We start from the raw sequence: 17,380 nt of genomic DNA, 5'->3' as shown, positions 1-17,380 counted from the left end.
TGCATATATATGGGGCTGCCCACCCTGCCTGCCTATGTTCCTGCTGCTGCTGCACGTACATACATGTGGGGGCCCCCAACCTGCTTGCGTGTGTTCCTGCTGCTGCTGCTTCAGCAGCCGCCGCCGCCAGTACATATATATGTGAGCCCACCTTGCATGTCCCCGCTGCTGCTGCTTGTACTTATATGTATCTACTGATTAATATCAGCTATGCTAGGTTCTATGTGCTACTGATGTTTATTGTTTGGGTGTATATGATTACACACTGATGTGTTGGTTGATTATCGTCACCACAGCTGTCTGATTTTAATCCTTCTAATACCGAAGCTCCTATCCACAGCCTGTCTGGTCAGTAATGACTTGCAGAAGCTTTTCTAATTCTCTCTTGAATACAATTAAAGGGTTTGCTAGTAATTTCCCTTTTACTTGATTGAAGTGATGGTAATGAAAAACCTTAACCTCTCATGATTACTATATATACCTTTGATGAGTTTCGAGAGTCTCTCTACTCTCCGAGCCCGGCCATGGGCCATAAGTGTTTTCATAAGTGTTTTCAAAGGCGTATTGCACATGCAAGGTACTCAGCACATCACAGTCAGTAGATCACTCAAGAGAATGAGGAATAAAATATACACTAAATGTTACCTCTTGTTTTATCATACATTTCCACCCTCAAACTTTCTTGTAATTATTTGCACTATAGTGAGTTTATTAAATACCGTAGTGTGAGGTGGTTTGAGAGAGAGAGAGAGAGAGAGAGAGAGAGCATATGAGAACTTTTACCCATTGTACAGAAGATAGGTTCTAGTATGGTGCTAACCGGCTTGAGAGTTTGAAGCTCCAGGATCGCCCCTACATGTAAGGTAGTGTATCCTGGGGTTGATATACCTTTGATGAGTTTCGAGACTCTGTCTACTCTGGTGCTAGCCTAATCAACTAGGCTGTTGCTGCTGGTGGCCAGCTGCCCCACATATTCGTGACAGCCTGGTTGATCTGGCACCTGGTGAAGATACTTGTCCAGTTTTCTCTTGAAGACTTCTAGACTTGTTCTAGCAGTGTTTCTGATATCTTCTGTTTGGACATACCATTGATGGTACCACTGATGCACTTCCAATATTTAAGTTATCTGTTAGTGCACTCACTGTACTCCGGTTTTTCACTTGGAATGTCTTGCCCTTACAGGGAATAATTTCATGGTTCAAATTCTTTACCAACACCTACAGGAACTTTCGAGATGCATGCTATGATGTAGCTTTATCGTTTATGTTCCAAGGAATCAAAGGATCTTCAGACACTCACGATAAATTTGTTGCTTGTCTGAATTTATATAGGTAGTGAAGGTTCTCTGTATATTCTCCAGATATACAATTACGCCCACCATAAGAGATTCTTAGTGTGTACCTGGATAAATAAAGAGTACCTGTAGGATGCCCTGTTCCAGACAAGGCCTCCTGGTGGATGAAAGTCTGATCAACCAGGCTGTTACTGCTGGCCACACAGTCCAATGTACGAAACACAGACAAAGGTTTGTTTGTAATATCCCTTAAGCACGAAGGGCGTGGTACAGTCAGGGTCCTCTAGCAATCCTAAATTTTTCTTTGTACTCGTCGCTCCCCGGCTTTTTATCAGAGGCACTTTACACTGTCTGCCAAGTCTCTCTATTTTCATATTAAGATTTCAGTGTACAGGTTTGAGACCAGTGAATCCATGTTTGACTGAATGTATACTGTAAGCTATTTAGCTTAGCAGTATTCCAACCTGACGACAACAAATGACTTGAGTGACTCATGAAATCGTAATGACATGATTGCAAACAAATAATACCACGTCTGGAGTTTTGAGACTCTCTGACCGCGGGTTCAAACCCCACCCGTGGTATGGTTTGACTTGAAGAGTATCAGTATCAATATCTCAGCCCAGGGAAGAAGTGTTTAAAGAGTATTATCGGTTACCTTGGCATATATTTACTTGAAGGTTCTAGTTATTCAGTCTATCATTTTCCTTGTTTTGATCACAGAATGGGAGATCTTTTGACACCAGGTGCCAGATCAACCAGGCTGTGATGGATATGTGGGCAGCGGGCCTCCAGCAGCAACAGCCTGGTTGACCAGGCAAGCACCGGACGAGCCTGGCCCATGGCCGGGCTCCGAGAGAAACTCTTCAAAGGTAAAGGCAAAGGACATTATCACTTCTGTATCCCTCACATTAAACTTCTGATCTCTTGAGTGATTCGAGATTGTCTTCTCCGTTTCATTGTTTAGGTGATTCGTTGGGCTTAAACTTGAATTGACAGAAAAAAATTCATCCAATTCCTGAAGGAGGTGCTAGATCGTTCAAGTTGTTCTGGTATTAATAGGTCTATGGACTTCGACAACCAAGTTTATCTGGAAGCGCCTAATGAAATCTCGCCTTAATCCAGGTTGCTAGAGGAGAGGAATTCTGGAACTAGTCACGTTGTTGTAATAGTGAGGTGCGTGATGGAGGAAGCATCGTGCATCTAAACACAGTGCTGGGCCTCACTCAACCTAGTTCCCACACAATCAATCGGCATGGTCAGGTTCCCTTAGAGATATCGACCAGCCGCAGGGAAAGTGGGTGGGGGGGGGGGGGCAGGACGAGGGAAGAGGAGGGGAACAGGAGAGGGGGAAGCCGCAGGAAGAGGGGAGGAGGAGGAACAGCAGCAGCAGCAATAGGCATATCTACAAAGAGAGAAGAAAAATTATAAGCAAACGGAATAGGAAAATGGCTCGTAGGAAAAAAGGGAAGAGGTAGAGAGATGCGTAAGAATGTGAAGAATAACACTTGACATACCTGGCTGGTGTTATACCTCTTTTCTTCCATAGCTTCCAGAGTTCTGCTTTCATAGTCCTGCCTAAACCCAAACTTCATTGTTTAGAGCCTGGTCAGTAAGGCTCTTGCTGCCAGTGGTCAGCTGGTCTACAGAACTATGACAACTTGGTTGATCTGTCGCTTGTTGCATGAAGAGGTTCACCTTCTTGAACACCTACTTATATTCCACTAATATTTATTATGCTGTTGGAAAAAAAGAAGATTGAAGCTCTTCTCATCAGTTCCTGATCAGCTGGACTGGAGTGACTGTGTTGAACTGTGTTCTGCTGAAATAATAGTATGGTTGATCAAGCCACCAACCATGAGGTCTGGACTGGGATCAGGCAGAGGGGAAAGTGATCCCTGGTATTGTCTTAAGATAACGTTTAATTTTTTGCGACTTGCAGCTAATGATTTGGAAGGAAGGCTGCCTCTTGTAATTGACTTATGAATTGTTTTCCTGAAGGATGGTTCAGGAGGTTAGAGTCCCCGCAGTCCGGTCCCAGACTAAGCCTAGTTGATCAAAGCATGATCAACTAGGCTTTAATTGCTGGCCGCATACAGTTCAACATACGCACTATAATCCGGCCGGTCAGGAATGATAAGAGAAACTTGTCAAGTTTCCTCTTGAAACAGCTAGAGGCCGGGTCTGGGACCGGCCCGCGGAGGCACTGATTCCCGGAAACGTCCTGAATTCAGGTTTCCAGGTTTGTTGGTAATTCCCCTCGTGCAGGGAGGGAGGATGTTGAAGAGTCGGAGACCTCTGACACTCGTAGAGTTCTCTCTTATCGTACCAATCGCACCCGTACTTTTTAATGGAGGTAGTATTTTTCACTGTCTGCCAAGTCTCTTGTTGTCATACAGAGTGATTACAGTGTTTAAGTTTGGCAGCAGTCCCTCCTGGACTTTGCTTGTGAAAATTATGATGAACATTTCTGGCCTATGGTCTAAAGAGTACAGTTGAAGGGACTTTAAGCATTTCCAGTAGTTCAGATTCTTTATTGTATACGGTCAGGTGAAGTTGTACGTTTTCCAGTTCGGCAGTTTCTCCTGCTTTGAAAAGGGCCATTAGTATGCTATAGTATTCTAGCCCGGAGTGAACAGGTTAAAAAAAAAAAGACTATAATTAACTATTTTTCTGCTTAAAAATCTTAAAAAAATATTTACATGCAGTTCGTAGGGGTCTGGAATGGATTAATCGTATTTACATACAATCCAATGGGGAAATTAGGTTCGGGTCACGACCAGAGTTTTGGAATGATTTATGGTCGTGACCAGAGGTTCCACTGTATATTGTCAATTGTGTACGTGATGAGCCAGGCTGTGGTTCGTACGTTGGTTTACGTGCGGCCAGCAGTAATGGACTAGTTGATCAGACCCTGATCCACCACGAGGCCTGGTCTCAGACCGGGCCGCGGGGGCGTTGACCCCCGAAACCCTCTCCAGTTATTATCATCATCATTGGCTCAGCATTTCTTATCTGGAAAGTTCTTGTTATCTAGCCTATCATTTCCCTTTTATTAACAATATCAACATTGTTGTGATTTGAAAATCCTAGATGTTCTGACATCATTACTCTCAAGTCTCCCACAGGAAACTTTCGCTCTATTGAATGATTTAAGTTTGTCCTGTATTCCATTACAGTCATTATTTCCTCCATTCATCCATAGTTGAGCAATTGAAACTTGTCCTCGTTCAACATTATATTGTCTGAGAAAAGACCTGATTTATATCAGCTTGAAGATTTCGCTACTCTTGTAAAGATTTTAGTGTTATTAACAAAGTACGTTATAGTGATATGATTTATGTCTTTGCCATTGTTGGATATAAGAAAGAAAAACAAGTGGGACGAGTACTTTGTCTTGAGAAACAGAGTTTTCCATTGTGGAAATTTTCGACTTCACTCTGTTTTGACTTGTGTAATATTTCAGTAAATTAGTCATAATATTAGCAAACTGGTAACGATATCTACAAGTTGGGCATAATAAGAAAACATTGTATCAACATTCGTGGTCCCAGACTATTCAGTATCTTACCAGGAGATCAGAAACACTGCTGCAGCAAGTGTAGAGATCTTCAAAAGGAAACTGGACTTAAGTTTCTCCAAGTGCCAGATCAACCAGGCTGTGATAAGTGTGTGAGGCCAGCAGAAACAGCCTGGTCAGCCAAGCTGTTGCTGCTTTGCACTTGGCTCACGGCTGGGCTCTTGAGTAGAAAAACTTAGTAAACTCATCAAAGGTAAAAATATCTTCAGAGCAGAGGTGATACTTATGACCTAGACAATATTCATTGATCATTTATTGCTGGTATTGTCCCAGTAGAGTATTTAAACTATTGTTACCGCCTTAGAGCACTCGAACTGTATATAAGATAAGATAAGATAAGATAAGATATTGACTAATATATTAACTAATATTCACTAATATATTGACTAATAAAATTAAGGCAAAAAAAAGTAAACCTAGAATTGTAATGGAATTTCTCTCAATAGATTCTTACAAAAAAAAAAAAAACTGAGAAATACGATGGTAAAGTATGTACTGTGTGAGGCCGCGTGTTAGGTTAATATGGCCACCATCCCACTATGGCCACCATCCCACTATGGCCACCATCCCACTATGGCCACCATCCCACTATGGCCACCATCCTACTATGGCCACCATCCCACTATGGCCACCATCCCACTATGGCCACCATCCTACTATGGCCACCATCCCACTATGGCCACCATCCCACTATGGCCACCATCCTACTATGGCCACCATCCCACTATGGCCACCATCCCACTATGACCACCATCCCACTATGGCCACCATCCTACTATGGCCATCATCCTACTATGGCCACCATCCCACTATGGCCACCATCCCACTATGGCCATCATCCTACTATGGCCACCATCCCACTATGGCCACCATCCCACTATGACCACCATCCTACTATGGCCATCATCCTATGGCCATCATCCTACTATGGCCACCATCCCTCTATGGCCACCATCCCACTATGGCCACCATCCCACTATGGCCACCATCCTACTATGGCCATCATCCTATGGCCACCATCCCACTATGGCCACCATCCTACTATGGCCACCATCCCACTATGGCCACCATCCTATGGCCACCGTCCCACTATGGCCACCATCCTATGGCCACCGTCCCACTATGGCCACCATCCTACTATGGCCACCATCCTACTATGGCCACCATCCTACTATGGCCACCATCCTACTATGGCCATTATCCCACTATGGCCACCATCCCACTATGGCCACCATCCTACTATATCCACCATACTACTATGGCCATCATCCTACTATGGCCACCATCCTACTATGGCCACCATCCCACTATGGCCACCATCCCACTATGGCCACCATCCTACTATGGCCACCATCCAACTATGGCCACCATCCTACTATGGCCACCATCCAACTATGGCCACCATCCTACTATGGCCACCGTCCCACTATGGCCACCATCCTACTATGGCCACCATCCTATGGCCACCATCCCACTATGGCCACCATCCCACTATGGCCACCATCCTCCTATGGCCACCATCCCACCATGGCCACCATCCTACTATGGCCACCATCCCACCATGGCCACCATCCTACTATGGCCACCATCCCACCATGGCCACCATCCTACTATGGCCATCCTACTATGGACACCGTCCCACTATGGCCACCATCCTACTACGGCCACCATCCTACTATGGCCACCATCCCACTATGGCCACCGTCCCACTATGGCCACCGTCCCACTATGGCCACCGTCCCACTATGGCCACCGTCCCACTATGGCCACCATCCCACTATGGCCACCATCCTACTATGGCCACCATCCTACTATGGCCACCGTCCCACTTTGGCCACCGTCCCACTATGGCTACCATCCTACTATGGCCACCGTCCCACTATGGCCACCATCCCACTATAGCCACCATCCCACTATGGCCACCATCCTACTATGGCCACCGTCCCACTTTGGCCACCGTCCCACTATGGCTACCATCCTACTATGGCCACCGTCCTACTATGGCCACCATCCTATGGCCACCGTCCCACTATGGCCACCCCACGGAGAACAGGTTTCATATTTTGCCTTTTACTCATTTGAATATTACAAGTACGTGAATTTAGTTCATTATAAAGTCACCTTCGCAGCGAGGTATAAAGGAATGCTGTACCACACTTTAGTCTCAAATTAATTTTTATATAATTTTAAATAGTTTATTTATATTAATGTCTATTTTTACTTCTGATATGCTAAATGGTATGATAATGTGTTGTTTATGGGTTTATTTAGGCCGATAACATTAATGTTGTTACCGTGTTTGTCACAGGTACTTGAGCAGTCAGTGATCTTTGGATCTACAATGAATGACAAAGAAATGTTTTTCTTGTGAAGCTGCATCATGAAGATGTTGTGGTGTCTCCTTTGACTAGAAAAGTAGTATTGGGAATCGAAACAACGTAAACTAACGGAGTTTCATGTTATTGTTGGACAATGTTTGTAGGAAAGGTAGGGCGCGTTTTGTGAATTTTAAATCAGGGTTAAGTAAAATAAACCCAACGACTGATGAGGCTTGATGTTGAGTCTAAACTGAAGTAAAACATTATTTACATTTCAAGGTGACTGAGTGTTATTTTCTGTGGTGGTGAGATAACTTTGAATTAAAGAGAAAGAAAAACACTTGGTGTCAAGTACGAATATTTGCTGCAGATGTGTGCTGGCATGAACAATGTATGGTAAACCTCTTAAATATCAAAGAAATTCCTTGTCAGTTTAGTGACAGTCATCATGGTGGAGCAAGTCGTGTAGAGGAGAAAGTGCGCCATGTATAATTCAACCAGTTAATAAAATAAAACTGTATCTGCCTAAAGTCAGTGGTATTGAAGCTCATATTGTGAACATTATGAAGGAAAAATATAAAGGAAAGTTTTGAAATAATTTAATCATAGGTACAATACATGTATTTAAAACTTCAGCTGCTGCAAGAGTTCTAAGAGTATTACAGTAATATATATGAAGATACTGAAAAAGACAAGAGTACAATTTCAGCCGCAACTGAAATTATTTGAAATATCAAGATATTTCTATCGATCCCGTCACATACTCTTTTGTGGTAGATATTTGTTATATTAAAAGTAATGTAAATTACTTACCTGAGACTTTAAAAATCTTATGGACCACCTGTTACCGGAAGAAGTAAGGGGAGTAAAGTGGCTTCAGTAAGTCAGGAGATTACGCCAGCTGTGCTCCCTCGGGTCTTACAAGGGAAATTTCTGGTTGCCACAATGCATCATATAGGTTTATCATGTTCATATACAGTGGTACAGTGTTTACAACGTTCAACTACAGCAGTCACAAGTACTAGCATACCTGGGTTCCTATCTAACAGTTTTATTCGATATGTAGAAGACAACATAGACCAAAAATATTTTCACATTTGGTAGTCATGGGACATTTTATGGTATGGCATAACTGCAGCTGTCACATCTGTAGCAAAAACAACAACATTGATTCAATAACAGTCCATCTTATTTGAAGATCTGAAGAAATTGGGAAGCATAATACCTGTCAAAGTTGAGTGTAACAGGCTAGAGGGATGTCACTAGCAGGGGAAGCTATTGACGATTTAACTGAAGCCTGTGTCGTGTTTGATGGTTTATTAATTAGTGAAATCTCTCTTGAAGATTTTTCCTTAGAAGTTATCCAACGAATTACGTCCAGGCTAAACAGTCTCACAAACGAATTACAAACATATAGGACAGCCATTATGGTTACATAATATGCGAATGATGAGATTCTGAGAAATCACAAAACAGATCGATCTGAAAACTGGCAGAATTTAAAGATATTCTCCCATTTTTTTTTTGTTGCCACATAGTGTGCCAGTTTCATTTGCACGACAGTACTTAAGATGATGGCTGAACTCGAAAGCACTGCCTCCTGAAGTATGCAATGCATTCAATGTAGGACTACATGTTTGGAGGAGTGACAGATTTTAAGGAAGCTTGTCGACAGACCTAATAATTAAACAGGTTCTGATTATGTGTCAAAGGACATAGTGGGTTGACATATGGACTTGGAATGACTGATCAACAACAACTTCTGTTGGTAAAGTCACCTCTTACGTGTGCCAAATGAACAACTCACTGCAGGAGTTTGCTGGTGTCTGCTACACAAGGAGTGAGCAACGTGTGACCATGACAACTGCGGGAATTTGAATGAGACGATGTAGACACAAACAAAGTTTTTGAGTTTGTAGAGCAGCTGTAGATATTTTGAAACGGAACAGCAATCTTTGAATGTAGTCACTGGTATTACTTCTAACAAATATGGTAACCAAGATATGGCTGAAGATATTTGTAAGAGTGTACTGGATGATGTGATTGATAAGACGGTTACTGAGTTCACTTTTAAAATGAATAAACAAGAGAACCCAATCAAAAGTGTTAATGTTGCTCAAGAAAAACAGGATTCATTCGCCATAGAACTTGGACATTAGAAGTGGTCTTGATCTACAGGACTGTTCACATATGAATTATGCACGTGTTTAGGTTTCATGTTTGATAAACAATGTAGAGTATGTCTTGAGAAAATATTGCAAGGAAACTTTTGTGTTTGATGGTTACTATGAAAGTGTATCTGCTAAAGATCAGACTCACACAAGGTGTAAAAGGTGCAGGGGGACCAAAGGTGCAGCTTTTGCCCTCAATCACCGCGTTTCTAAAGGAAAACTAATTTATGGCCAGCTCTGAAAATAAGGAGACACTTCATAAAACATTTCTGTGGTAAGGTGCAGGCAGCAGGGCGTCTGCTTAAGCAAGTACAAGGTGAAGTTGACGTCCTCATCGTCAAGGAAGGTGTGGCTGCAACAAATAAGTGTACCATACCACTGCTGGAGAAGACACGGATCTAGTTCTTTTGATTCATTTTGTGAGCACGGAATCTCTTGATATTTTCTTCGTGTCCGTCACCTAAGAACTCTAACGATGTCATTATCTCTGATATTAAGAAAACTAAACAAAATCTTTGTGAGCTCGTCAGTATGAACATACTTTCTACCCCTCTGATACTCAGTTGTGATGCGACTTATAAACTCTTCACACTAGAAAAAGGCGATGCCATCAAAGTGTTTAAACAAAATGAAACCTTCCGCACACAAGCTTGTAGCTTCACTGAGTCTGGTAAATCCCAGGATTGAATCATATACATCACTACTGTCCCATGCATTTCACTGCTTTAGAGTGCACATTATTACAGTTCACTGCACATCACTACCTTTACCATGCACATCACAGCTGTATGATTTACATGTCTACTGTACCATGCACATCACTGCTGTATCAATTACAGCTCTACTGTACCATGCACATCACAGCTATTCCATGTTCATCACTGACTGTTCAAGACTGCTGGACACGATTCTGTAGCATTACTTTATCATGGAAGATCAGGCCAAACACTGATTCAAACTCCGCTATGAATATTCACAAAATAGACAACAAATCATCATTTCATATAAAACCCAAGATGGAGTCACCAACAGAGGACGCTGTCAGTTTCATAGTTTGTGAGTTATCATCAAGTGTAGATCTGGACGGGAATGACATTACACCATCTGAAGTAAGTTTGGTAACTGCTGCAAAGAAACCTAAACTTGACGACACTGTATGAAGCAGCGGCTCCTGAACATTTGCTGAAATTCATTAATTCTAACTGCATCAAAACTCATGTGCTACACTTTAATGTACATGTAAGAAACAGAAAATGGCTTGCACGAGCACATGTACAGATTACCGTGGTGTGCACCAGCACATGTACAGATTACCGTGGTGTGCACGAGTACATGTACAGATTACCGTGGTGTGCACGAACACATGTACAGATTACCATGGTGTGCACCAGCACATGTACAGATTACCGTGGTGTGCACCAGCACATGTACAGATTACCGTGGTGTGCACCAGCACATGTACAGATTACCGTGGTGTGCACGAGTACATGTACAGATTACCGTGGTGTGCACCAGCACATGTACAGATTACCGTGGTGTGCACCAGCACATGTACAGATTACCGTGGTGTGCAGCAGCACATGTACAGATTACCGTGGTGTGCACCAGCACATGTGCAGATTACCGTGGTGTGTACGAGTACATGTACAGATTACCGTGGTGTGCACCAGCACATGTACAGATTACCATGGTGTGCACCAGGACATATACAGATTACCGTGGTGTGCACCAACACATGTACAGATTACCGTGGTGTGCACCAACACATGTACAGGTTACCGTGGTGTGCACCAACACATGTACAAATTACCGTGGTCTGTACGAGCACATGTACAGATTACCGTGGTGTGTACGAGCACATGTACAGAGTACCGTGGTGTGTACGAGCACATGTACAAATTACCGTGGTGTGCACCAACACATGTACAGATTACCGTGGTGTGCACCAGCACATGTACAAATTACCATGGTGTGTACGAGCACATGTACAGAGTACCGTGGTGTGTACGAGCACATGTACAAATTACCGTGGTGTGCACCAACACATGTACAGATTACCGTGGTGTACACCAACACATGTACAAATTACCGTGGTGTGTACGAGCACATGTACAGAGTACCGTGGTGTGTACGAGCACATGTACAAATTACCGTGGTGTGCACCAACACATGTACAGATTACCGTGGTGTGCACCAACACATGTACAAATTACCGTGGTGTGTACGAGCACATGTACAGAGTACCGTGGTGTGTACGAGCACATGTACAAATTACCGTGGTGTGCACCAACACATGTACAGATTACCGTGGTGTGCACCAACACATGTACAGATTACCGTGGTGTGCACCAACACATGTACAGATTACCGTGGTGTGCACCAACACATGTACAGATTACCGTGGTGTGCACCAACACATGTACAGATTACCGTGGTGTGCACCAACACATGTACAGATTACCGTGGTGTGCACCAACACATGTACAGATTACCGTGGTGTGCACCAACACATGTACAGATTACCGTGGTGTGCACCAACACATGTACAGATTACCGTGGTGTGCACCAACACATGTACAGATTACCGTGGTGTGCACCAACACATGTACAGATTACCGTGGTGTGCACCAACACATGTACAGATTACCGTGGTGTGCACCAACACACGTACAGATTACCGTGGTGTGCACCAACACATGTACAGATTACCGTGGTGTGCACCAACACATGTACAGATTACCGTGGTGTGCACCAACACACGTACAGATTACCGTGGTGTGCACCAGCACATGTACAGATTACCGTGGTGTGCACCAACACATGTACAGATTACCGTGGTGTGCACCAACACATGTACAGATTACCGTGGTGTGCACCAGCACATGTACAGATTACCGTGGTGTGCACCAGCACATGTACAGATTACCGTGGTGTGCACCAACACATGTACAGATTACCGTGGTGTGCACCAACACATGTACAGATTACCGTGGTGTGCACCAACACATGTACAGATTACCGTGGTGTGCACCAACACATGTACAGATTACCGTGGTGTGCACCAACACATGTACAGATTACCGTGGTGTGCACCAACACATGTACAGATTACCGTGGTGTGCACCAGCACATGTACAGATTACCGTGGTGTGCACCAGCACATGTACAGATTACCGTGGTGTGCACCAGCACATGTACAGATTACCGTGGTGTGCACCAACACATGTACAGATTACCGTGGTGTGCACCAACACATGTACAGATTACCGTGGTGTGCACCAACACACGTACAGATTACCGTGGTGTGCACCAACACATGTACAGATTACCGTGGTGTGCACCAACACATGTACAGATTACCGTGGTGTGCACCAACACATGTACAGATTACCGTGGTGTGCACCAGCACATGTACAGATTACCGTGGTGTGCACCAACACATGTACAGATTACCGTGGTGTGCACCAACACATGTACAGATTACCGTGGTGTGCACCAACACATGTACAGATTACCGTGGTGTGCACCAACACATGTACAGATTACCGTGGTGTGCACCAGCACATGTACAGATTACCGTGGTGTGCACCAACACATGTACAGATTACCGTGGTGTGCACCAACACATGTACAGATTACCGTGGTGTGCACCAGCACATGTACAGATTACCGTGGTGTGCACCAACACATGTACAGATTACCGTGGTGTGCACCAACACATGTACAGATTACCGTGGTGTGCACCAACACATGTACAGATTACCGTGGTGTGCACCAACACATGTACAGATTACCGTGGTGTGCACCAACACATGTACAGATTACCGTGGTGTGCACCAGCACATGTACAGATTACCGTGGTGTGCACCAACACATGTACAGATTACCGTGGTGTGCACCAACACATGTACAGATTACCGTGGTGTCAGTCGTTGCTCTTCACCAGAGATTTATATGAAAAATTACTGTATACAAATATAAATACTTCGATTTTGTACCAAACTTTGATTATTATGCAAGCACAGTTTTTAAATTTATATTAATTTTTATGTCACCAGAAGTATCAATAATTTTCAAATTTATATTAATTATTATGCCATCAGAACTACCAAAAAACTCAGAATACGAAGTTTAACTTTATTATACAATATAACAACAATGTTATTGACTATATTTACTTGTAATTTGTTACTGTATAACTTTGAAAGTATGTCAGAGTGAAGTATTATCATCAAAATATTTACGAATACGAAAGGAGAGTAGACAACAACATACTAATGGAAGCAGCACCTCTGGCCCTGATTCCTGGAAGGTCTTATTTATATAAAAAGAAATATAAGTGAGAGTACTTGGTGTTGGTGCACACCACGGTAATCTGTACATGTGTTGGTGCACACCACGGTAATCTGTACATGTGTTGGTGCACACCACGGTAATCTGTACATGTGTTGGTGCACACCACGGTAATCTGTACATGTGTTGGTGCACACCACGGTAATCTCACAGGACTTGAAAAATGCAGACATAGACCGTTATTCACCAGAAAATGACGATAGTGGGAAAATAAATAAAAAATATGTAAGTACCTCTTACATCACAAATAAAAATGTTTGAGAGGATTCTGAAATTTCAAATTATTAACTCTGTGGAGAAACGTGAGCCATATGTTACATTATCCGAATTAACATCATTTTAGAGCTGGAAGATCTTACTTATCACAACTTTTACCTAGATGACCGTAAGAAAATTATGGCTGTCTTGTGTAAGGAAAATAAAACGCTGTTTTGATTTACATGTATTTTGCTGGGGCTTTACAGAAATGAGACCGTAGAGTAATAGCTCAAAATTTAGTCAGTATTTGTAAAGGAAACGTAAGGAAATGGTTTTCATATTTCTAACAAACATCACAAAGTGTTGTAACAAACAAAAAAGTCGGATCTCAGCATAGTTAAAAAGGTTCAGTACCCAGAAGGACGGACCTTCAACCATTACTGTTTCTCGTCCTCCTGGAAGACACACATGAAAACACTAACCACAGCGTCGTATCATCTTTTGCAAACGATACGAAGTTTACCTCGACAGGAGACAGAAAATATACAAAGAGATATCAACACAATTTTCCAGTGGGCATATGAAATTAACTTACGTGTTGAAAAAATGAAGATCTCGGATTAAGTATAGCATACAGAACTCTGGCAGGCCATATTATAGAACCTAAGAAATAGGTAAAGACTCAGGAATAATTATGTCAACAAACATCTGGAAAGATGTCACTTTTCAAGTCACTTGTGCTATTTGTACTTAAATATGTTCCATGCTCACAGAGCGTTTTAGGGCGGGAGAGAGAAAACCGCTGGAAAATGTAGAAGGCCTAATGTTCACTCATAGAATGTATAATACAACTAAATTATTATGAACACTTCTGAGCACTTGAATTAGTCTCTCTCTAACGAAGTAAAAAAAAATCTTGGTAATATATGCATGCATTTATACACCTGTAACAGCTTGCTGGAGTGAAAAATATGGAAGATAGTGGAGAAAGGAAAGAACAGGAGGGAGCATAAGAGGTTAAAGAACGCCGTGTCAACATCCTTGGTCCAAGACTCTTCCACTTACTACCAGGAGATACAAGTCTTGCCACAACGAAGATAGAATTTATTAAGTTGGACAGCTTCCATCTACAAATACCAAAATAGCCTGGCCTATGGCCGGACTCCGGGAGTAGAAGGATTCAAAACTCATCAAAGTTATACATCAAACGTATGTGGGCATGCGGACGACTAGCACAGCCTGGTTGACCAGGTGGTCAACAGAAAATTCTAGTCACAGGCTAGGCTACGTGAGTAGAAGAGCGCCTGAATCCGATCACAGATAAAACAAAGGTGAAGCAGACAGGTGGGTGGCCTTTTTACTGACAGACAGGACTGATGCCTATCCTTGTTTGGAAAACATCGCATTCGTCCATCATGGCTGACACTGCTCCAATGTGGTGGCTCCACTGTCAGGAGTCACTGTTGTTGATGCTGGTCCATGTTGGTGCTATTTAAATATTCAGACTTCATAAACTGCCCGAATGTTATTAGTAATAAAAATTAGTAGGAAGTCCGCAAAACACTTAAAATGTGTTATTTGGATCGGATAAAAAGAAGATATTACAATAGGGATTTTGAAAACACTCGAGGGTCAGGTCCCTGATCTACAGACTAAAATTTACTGGAGTGAGAAATATTCCGAAAAGTGTACAATAAACACTGTGAAAAGCAAAGTCATCATTAGCACGATCAGAGAACATCTGTAGTCCACTATTTGACGTACTACTAACAGATGTTACAAATATTGCCGGAACAAAATTGGAAAATGTATAGGAAACCGAATAACTACCTGCTACTAGTGCCTGATTCTCCAGGGTGTGAAGGTTATGTAGGCCTACTGGCAGCGACAGCTTGGTTACCCAGGTAGTTAACATTGATGCTTGATCTGAGGCTAGGTTTCAATAGCAGAATAGCTCTAGAAACTGGCCTCAAGCACCTGGTAAGTCTGACAACAAGGACCATGTTCTATGTGGCTCCAGCTTTCATATTTGAAGTAACAATGTTGACCTTTTTACATTCGTGTGTTGTAATATAGCTTGTCTTATTTCAGTATTCATTTATTTTCATCACTGGGCATTTCATGATCTCCAGGCTGAGGTACGACAGATTAAATAACATTAGCACTAATGTAGAAATAGCAGTGTAACCTGACAACGAAATTTCTACTGCCTAGGGTCTTGTCTTGGTGGAATAAGACCGTACTATATCCTGTTTTGGCTCAGGAGGATTAAAAACTCAGTAATAACGTCGATGTCATGGGAAAAGGCTTTAAGGAAGACTTTCATTATTTGTAAGTTATTGTGATGTCATATTAATGAAGATGACAGTGTGAGCTTGCTTGGTAAGGCCACTAACTGCCCAGTGTTCATTTATCTTATGAAAAAAAGATTGCTGCTGGACTCTTCCATTTAGGGCAGCATCACAAGGGACACTCAAGAACTTTGCTGACTATTTTAGTGTCACATTAAGATTGCAACTGCTTACACATGTGATAAAACTGCGCCATGTATTACATAACATTATAGAAAATAATATTTGGTTGTTTATTAACCTTGAACAGTTTACATGTAATAAATGCTCAATTTGAAAATGTAGACTATTGTTAGTAGAATAAACGAAGTGACCTTAATAAACAATTTACAGTGAACAGTCTCTCTTTTTTGTGTTCTCTTATCGTCCCAATAATTTGACAAAACTAGTCCCACGTTTGGTACCCAACGAGATTGACGACGATAAAGGGTAGTGTGTGTGTCATCACAACTCAACTAAGTATTTACCCCGGCCGGTGGCAATGATGTGTGGCAAGTAAGTGACCTCATCCCAGGACACAAGTGTCAGCTCCGTGCACCCTGACACTGGTAAGAGAACGGATATTGCTTGCTCATACCCCTTATTCTTGGCAAGCTCCACCTGAGGCAGCCTCCAGCCTTCCGGCTCAGAGTACTATGTGAGTACACAAGATTTGAACTTTTTTTTTGTAGCACTAAGATTTAGAGTTGAATACATGTGTGTTTGTTTTAGGAAAGATTTCCTTTGTTTCATTGATGGTAATGAACTTGTGAAGGTGTCTATATTATTCTCACATGTTTGTAGTAGGCTGGGCCTTTCCCTCACGACTCTGCAAATACAAGTGTTACTAGCCATACCCAAGTGTATTACTACACCACCTTTATCTCCTAGAACCCCCACGTTACGAAAGCTATGTATATATCCTGCCTCCACTACATCACTTCCCAGACTATTTCACTTCCTGACAACTCTGTGACTGAAGAAATACTTCCTAACATCCCTGTGATTCATCTGAATCTTCAACTTCCAATTGTGACGCCTTGTTGCTGTCCCATCTCTGGTGTCGTGTGTGTGTGTGTGTGTGTGTGTGTGTGTGTGTGTGTGTGTGTGTGTGTGTGTGTGTGTGTGTGACACCT

At 42.5% G+C, this 17,380-nt stretch overlaps 1 protein-coding gene across 2 annotated transcripts in view; it reads left to right on the top strand.

The window, feature by feature from the left end:
- LOC128702897 (nuclear receptor coactivator 1) overlaps positions 1 to 17,380 on the top strand; it is an 852,422-nt gene that overhangs the window by 67,502 nt on the left and 767,540 nt on the right. Inside the window, exon 1 of one of the 2 annotated variants that reach the window (XM_070102623.1) lies at positions 16,027 to 16,902. The exons of the other annotated variant lie outside the window; for it this stretch is intronic. Coding sequence (XP_069958724.1) covers positions 16,901 to 16,902 — 2 coding nt within the window. The 5' untranslated portion in view covers positions 16,027 to 16,900. Of the gene's footprint in view, positions 1 to 16,026; positions 16,903 to 17,380 lie in introns of those variants that run through there. 2 annotated transcript variants of the gene reach the window in all.

Source organism: Cherax quadricarinatus, chromosome 82 (genome assembly GCF_038502225.1).
Source record: "Cherax quadricarinatus isolate ZL_2023a chromosome 82, ASM3850222v1, whole genome shotgun sequence".
Taxonomy (NCBI): domain Eukaryota; kingdom Metazoa; phylum Arthropoda; class Malacostraca; order Decapoda; family Parastacidae; genus Cherax; species Cherax quadricarinatus.
Note: the sequence above shows the minus strand (reverse complement) of the source record. Positions and strands in the feature narration are given on the sequence as shown.